The sequence below is a fragment of the Danio rerio genome, chromosome 21 (assembly GCF_052040795.2).
Source record: "Danio rerio strain M-AB ecotype USA chromosome 21, GRCz13ab, whole genome shotgun sequence".
In the NCBI taxonomy this organism is placed as follows: Eukaryota; Metazoa; Chordata; class Actinopteri; order Cypriniformes; family Danionidae; genus Danio; species Danio rerio.
Window position 1 is genome coordinate 10174467 of NC_141041.1, and position 7638 is coordinate 10182104.

The following is a 7638-nucleotide window of genomic DNA, read 5'->3' on the forward strand; positions in this document are numbered from 1 at the left end:
CATCGTACATTTTCGTACGACTCGACTGAATTTGTACAAATTAGCCACTAAACTGACAAAATGTAAAATATTTACGTTTCCTCTTGAGATCAGGCTGGATGACAAACTTTTAATGTCAAACCAGCATCTAAGGACAACATTATTTTGATGTCAATAATGACGTCAAGTGATGATGTTGGGGTACGATGTCAATCTGACATCATCTGCCATCTTCTTATCATTGACAAGCATCTAAACAGTCTTTGGGTCAATGTGTGTAAACATTTTGGGCATCTTCAGCCTGATCTCATGAGAAAACGTAGGTATTTTACATTTTGCCAGTTTAGTGGCTAATTTGTATGAATTGGTACGATTTTAAAAAGGAGGCGTGGCACCTAACCCCACCCCTAACCCCAACTGTCATTGAGGGATGAGCAAATCGTACTAAATTGTATGAATTAGATCGTACGAATTCATACGAATTAGCCACTAAATGAAAAAGTTACGAATTGCCGTGAGATTGTGTTGGCATCTTCTTTTGAACATGTATTGTTTCCAAACAGTTTGCTGCAATTATGTCTTGAGGTTGTTCATTAGGATGCAATTTACCTTCTATGTGTGATTTTATTGGGCAGGAATCACAAGACTGATTTTTCTAATCACAATAGACAAGGAAAAATTAAGTAGTGACGGCAGGTTGAAGGAAAGTAGTGGAGTAAAAGTACCAACACAGCACTAAAAATGTACTCAAGGTAGAGTAAAAGTACATATTTTTAAAACTACTTAGTAAATTACAATTTCTGAGTAAAACTACTCAATTATAGAAACTTAACAGGGCTCAACGATAAGGACTGCCCGGTGGCCCATGACCAGCGTGAGAGATGCTTGGAACAGTAGACAGGATCATTACTGGCCCGATTGGGACAGTGCTGCCTTGTCACTAACATTTAATTTGTCTGCGACTATTTGTCAATTGCGTGCATTTTAAGTTTGTGCTTTTAAGTCTTTAAACACACTACCTTCTCTGTGATGTCGTAAACACCATATTGCTTTCTGGTTACTCTTATCTGATTTGATGTTTTGAGCATGCTATTTTTTTTCTCTAACCTGGTAACAACCAGTACAGTGAAGAAATGGCAAAATGGCCGCAAAATCAAATTTTAAGGCTAAAAGAAAATGTCTGTTTCTAATGTCTTGGAAGCAGACATTTACATGTGAACAAATTACGTTATTTTGCACAGTTTGCCGTCAGTTTGATAAGTCAGCCACCTTTCGTTAGATAATTTCGAACCGCAATAAAATACCTCAGCATTTTCCTCTGCTCTTTTTGTTTGCAAAACATTTTTATTAACATTTTTTTAAGTGTTGAAATTGTAGATTCACAGACTTTATTTTTGACACATTATTTAAAATCTGTGGCAAAAAAAAGCTTTTAACTTCCTTTTTTTTTTTTGGCGGGGCCAGTGAAAATTTTGGCAGGGCAAGTAAAAATCTGAACCACTGGCCCAATTAGTCCAGTAGAAAAAATCCTTAGCGTTGAACCCTGCTTAAGTATTTGTAATTTGTTACTTTACACCACTGAATACATGCAATTTTAAAATATTATTTAAGACATTAATGTACTCTGTAAATTGTAATATGAAAAGTTTCAAATAATAATTGACTTGGGATTTCTTTGAAAAATCAGGGTAGATAAATGCATTTTTTATATTTCTCTCTCTTTTTTTATAAATAGATGATAATGAATGACATTTTCATGATCTGCCTTAAAATTTTGAAATTCCCAATGAATCTTAATAGGTTACACATTGAGATGTTAACAGTTTTTAGCAGAAGTTTTAGAGTTTTTATCAGAACAGAATGGCTAAATTGTATGTATTGTCAAACACATTCTATACTTTTAACACAAATGACTTAATATATTAAAAAACTACCATTAAAAACAACAACCAAGTGATGACTCTAATATGCTTATTTCACATTGGAATAGTAAAGTTTATAAGAGAAGTTTGTCACCTGAATGTCCAGTGTCTCTGGATGTAAAGCCTGTGCTGTGTTTTGTAGACTGACTTCATATTTGTAACAAGACTTTATATGCACAAGTTTCCTGCCATGTTACATAACACCAGATATGCAAATATAAAAAAATAATAAAACTTGATCAGCCTTTCCAGAGGGAACCTTGATGTCAGAAATGACATCAAGAAGCAATTACAGGACTGTCCAGTTAACAATTTCTGATGTGTTTTTGATGCCAATGTAAGACATTTTGACATGGTACCTTACATGGACTGTTGTGGACGCAAAATCCAGTGTAAAATTGTAATTTGCAATTGAAGCTTTCAGATGAGGCGAGGCAGTGGTGCAGTAGGTAGTGTTGTCGCCTCACAGCAAGAAGGTCGCTGGGTCGCTGGTTCGAACCTCGGCTCAGTTGGCGTTTCTGTGTGGAGTTCGCATGTTCTCCCTGTGTTCGCGTGGGTTTCCTCCGGGTGCTTTGGTTTCCCCCACAGTCCAAAGATGTGTGGTACAGGTGAATTGGGTAGGCTAAATTGTCCGTAGGGTATGAATGTGTGTTTCCCAGAGATGGGTTGCAGTTGGAAGGGCATCCACTGTGTAAAAACTTGCTGGATAAGTTGGCGGTTCATTCCGCTGTGGCGACCCTGGATTAATAAAGGCACTAAGCCGACAAGAAAATGAATAAACAAAGGAATGAGCTTTCAAATTAGTAAAATCATTCTTACCATATTTTTAGTAATTATTTTGGTGGTCGATAGGGCAATGAATGTGTGGATGTCATATGGACGTCAAGGTATCGACATTGAATTGATCAGCATTTTTATTTCAATGCCAATTTGATGTGGTTTTGACATTAGGGTGCCCACAGTGGTTGTCTGAAGGCTCATACACATCTATACAACTTATACAACTTACAGGTTCTTTTGCAAGTCTGTTTAATATTTGCCCGTTTAGGTATCACACTAAATATTACCACACTGTTAATAGCGTCAAACATGTATAATGTATACACTCACTGGCCACTTTATCAGGTACACCTGTCCAACTGCTCGTTAACACACATTTCTAATCAGCCAATCACATGGCAGCAACTCAATTTATTTAGGCATGTAGACATGGTCACGACTATCTTCAGAAGGTCATGACAATCTGACATGCCAAGCATCAGAATGAGGAGGAAAGGTGATTTAAGTGACTTTGAGCATGGCATTGTTGTTGGTGCCAGACAGGCCGGTCTGAGTATTTCAAAAACTGCTGATCTACTGGGATTTTCATGCACAACTATCTCTAGGATTTACTGAGAATGGTACGAAAAAGAAAAAATACTCAATGAGCGGCAGTTCTGTAGGTGCAAATGCCTTGTTGATGCCAGGTCAGAGGAGAATAGCCAGACTGGTTGGAGCTGATAGAAAGGCAATAGTAACTCAAATAACCACTCGTTACAACCGAGGTATGCAGAAGAGCATCTCTGAATGCACAACACCTCCAACCTTGAGGCAGATGTGCTACAGTAGCAGAAGAACACCCCGTGTGCCACTCCTGTCAGCTAAGAACAGGAAACTGAGGGTACAATTTCACAGGTTTACCAAAATTGGACAATAGAAAACTGTATAAATGTTGCCTGGTCTGATGAGTCTCAATTTCTGATGCGACATTCAGGATGGTAGGGTCAGAATTTGGCATGAAAGCATGGATCCATCCTGCCTTGTATCAGCGGTTCAGGCTGGTGGTGGTGTAATGGTGTGGGAGATATTTTCTTGGCACACTTTGGGTCCATTAGTACCAATTGAGTATTGTGGCAATGCCACAGCCTACCTTAGTATTGTTGGTGACCATGTCTATCCCTTTATGACCACTACCCATCTTCTGATGGTTACTTCCAGCAGGATAACGCATTAAGAGCGAATAATCTCAGACTGGTTTCTTAAACAGACTTTGAGTTCACTGTACTCAAATGGCCATCACAGTCACCAGAGCTCAATCCAATAGAGCACTTTTAGGATGTGGTGGAACGGGAGATTCAATATGGACAAAAAATCTCGAAGGAATATTTCCAGCACCTTTTTGAATCTATGTCACGAAGGATTAAGAGAGTTCTAAAGGCAAAATTGGGTCCAACCTTTTTTTTTTATATATTTTTTTTATATAGTACATTCTTTACAACACAATGTTGCCCTAAGTGCTGAACACATTCAATACTAAAAATAAAACCTACATCACATACATAACAATTAAAACATAAGGCAAACCCCTCAACATTAAAAAGGCTCAAGTACTAAGGAACAAAGATGGCGTTTCAAACGCTTTTTAAAAACAGATAGAGTTGGAGCATGTCTGATGTGGGGTGGAAGCCAGTTCCAACGTTTTGGGGCATTAACAGCAAAAGCGCGATCCCCACTTCACTTACACCGGGACCTTGGTATAGTAAGAATAAACTCATCATCAGAAGAGCTCAGTGACCTACCAGGATTATATACATGTAGCGGGTCTGATAAGTAAGGTGGTGCCAGATCGTTTAAGGATTTAAAAACAAAGAATAATAGTTTAAAATCCATCCGTGACCTAACAGGCAGCCAGCCCAGAGAGAAAGGAACTGGGGATATGTGCTCGTACTTGTGAGTCCCTGTCGGAAGTCTCGCAGACGCATTTTGTACTAATTGCAATCTGGTACTAGCATGGTGTACCTAAAGTGTATATATTTTTAAGATTTAACAATAAAAGTAAATGAACAACAACAAAAACAGTAACTTACAAATGAAGCTATTAAAAATTAAATGTTCATTAACTGAATATGAAATAAAACGTGCTAATGTTTTATCGAAAACAACGACAAGAAAGCTTTCCAGCCCTGTGCAGAAAAAGAACCGGCTGAACAAAACCACCCAGAATAAAGCATGAGTAACTAAAAGAAAAAAGGCCCAAAATTAACAGATGTGTTAGTATATAACAGAACCCTGAGATAATAGGTGGAGTATATATAATAGACACGCTCACAGTAGTTATTAGTATGAGATGAAACGCTCTTCTCTTCATGTTGTTTTCCTCTTTCTTTCTCTCTCCTGGTCCTGACTGCTTTAGAGCTCTGAGAACAGCCACAAGACAAAACAACTGGATGGAGAGGAAGAAGAAATACTCAGTCAAGGAGGAGTAAGCAAAGTATTGAATATGGTCTGTGGTAAGCATGCAGCAGAAACAGGTGCCAGCAATAATAATCCAGGCCGCAGCACAGCAGATCACTCGATATCTGAGAGGTTTGTACTTCAGAAAGGTTACAGGATGAACTACTGCCAGGAAACGCTCAACACACATCAGACACTGAAACAAAGGACGACCAGTGAAGGCAAGTCCTGAAAGAAACCATGCCAATCTCATGAGATATGAAAGTTTAGTCAAATAAATGATTAGAGACAACAGTGAATTCAAGCAGGAACCAAGCTCGGAAACAGACAGATTGAGGACGAAGAATTCTGATGCGACTCCATTTTTTGGTCCTGTGACGATGAGCCAAATCACATAAGAGTGTGTCGGAAGACCAAACAAGAAATTGATGCTGTACAAGCCAAGGTCCACATTGGGATTTAAGACAAAATATTTAAACACATCATTGGTAGATGGCTGAGATGTGGAGTTCATTGTAGAGCTATTCATCCTCTTGTTTATCCCTCATTGAGAAGTCTGTAAATTGAGATGATAAGGTTAAAGTTTTGAAATATTATGATCAAGACTCAGTCATTTAATTTAAAATATCTTAATATAGTTCAGGCCTGTAGCCAGGGGGGGGGGGGGGTTGGGTTAATTCTAACAGTTACCAATAAAATACAATCAATTTCAAAAGAAAAATCTGAAGTCAGTTTTTTTCTAAACTCATTTAATACCTCAATAGTCAAATTTTTAGAGTGTGGTATTCTATTAAAATCAACAAGCAAGTGTTTGCTACTTATATATCCTACAGAAAATTTCACACAGAAAAATTAAGTCAGGATTACAGAGATGTTTGTCACCTGAATGCCCTGTCTCTCTCGATGTCTAAAAGCCTGTTCTGTGTTTTGAAGGCTGACTTCACATGTATATGTGCTTTACTCTTTTACCACTTGTCATATAAAACACCCGATATGCAAATATTAAAGGTCAATTTAAAAGTGTTTACTTGAACAGTCTTAACTAGTATTTGAGAAAAACAAATACTTTTGCATGTAAATTTGACACTTACAGATCTCAATGTCTAATCAGTTTAGGCCACAGGTGTCAAATACAGTTCCTGGAGGGCCACAGCTCTGCACAGTTTAGCTTTAACCCTAACTAAACATGCCTGATCAAACTAATTGAGTCCTACATGTGTGTTGAAGCAGGGTTGGAACTAAATTGTGCAGAGCTGCAGCCCTCCAGGAACTGGATTTGCCACCTGTGGTTTAGGCATTCAAACTATTGTAAAACTTTCAAACAAGATAAAGCACAACAGAGAATTATTTATTTATTTATTTTGTGAACTTAAGACACTGAAATCGTTTGTCAGGCAGCATTTACCAACTGACCATAACAATAACTAAGCTATTACACACCCAAATGAACAAATAAAATACAAATTTAATATGTTAATTCAGTTATCAGTCATTTTAACAACTTCATAAATCTACAACTGGTCTATTCAGGCGCAACACATCTAACACCTACTATGCAAATGTATATTCTTAACATTTGTCAGCTGAGAAATAAATATATACTGAGCAGAATTATGTTTAATTAGATTTTAGATACCAACTGGAAAACAAATTTGTACTGTGCAAAAGTTTTGGCAACATTTATTGGGTCTTTTGTTTTTTTATTTGTTTTTTTAAGACAAAGCAGAAAACACAAGAAATGTACAGTTTAAACAATCGAACAAAATTCTTAAAACAAGATGGCTTCTTAATGCAAAACTTAGTCCAACCTAGCTGACATAGTACTGAGTTTTATTTCTTTTGTGTTTTTCAGTTTCTCTGATTTTTTATCGTGAGTGTTGAGTAGTTACTCTTAAAGACCATTCACATGTCCATTCTAAAATACCAGTAAATTCATTCATTCATTAAATTTATTTTTGCTTAGTCCCTCTATTAATTAGGGGTCACCACAGTGGAATGAAGCTCCAACTTATCCAGCATATGTTTTACGCAGCGGATGTTCTTCCAGTAGCAACCTATCACTGGGAAACACCCATGCACTCTCATTCATAAATATACACTATGGCCAATTTAGCTTACCTAATTCACCTATAGCACGTCTTTGGACTTGTGGGGGAAACCGGAGCACCCGGAGGAAAACCACGCTAACACGATGAGAACATGCAAACTCCATGCAGATATTCTAACTGACCTAGCCGAGGCTCGAACCAGTGACCTTTATGCTGTGAGGCAACAGCACTACCCACTACGCCACCTAATATATCATTTACATAGAAAAACATCCAAAACATAAATGTGTTATATATATATATATATATATATATATATATATATATATATATATATATATATATATATATATATATATATATATATATATATATATATATATATATATATATATATATATACACACACACACACGCACACACACAGTTGAAGTAAGAATTATTAGCCCCCCTGAATTTTATTTTTGTTTTTCCAA

The 7638-nt window shown here is 37.0% G+C and overlaps 1 protein-coding gene across 1 annotated transcript; it reads right to left on the bottom strand.

The window, feature by feature from the left end:
- Positions 1–1438: 1438 nt before the first annotated feature.
- On the bottom strand, positions 1439–5628 carry LOC147831793 (uracil nucleotide/cysteinyl leukotriene receptor-like). The gene has a single exon (XM_087300380.1). The coding sequence runs from the start codon at positions 5626–5628 to the stop codon at positions 4810–4812; it is 819 nt and encodes a 272-aa protein (XP_087156506.1). The 3' UTR covers positions 1439–4809.
- Between the last annotated feature and the right edge of the window lie 2010 nt (positions 5629–7638).

What these genes read in the sequence shown, in the direction of transcription:
- LOC147831793 (XM_087300380.1), bottom strand. Translation starts at nt 5,628, where the DNA reads ATGAACTCCACATCTCAGCCATCTACCAATGATGTGTTTAAATATTTT.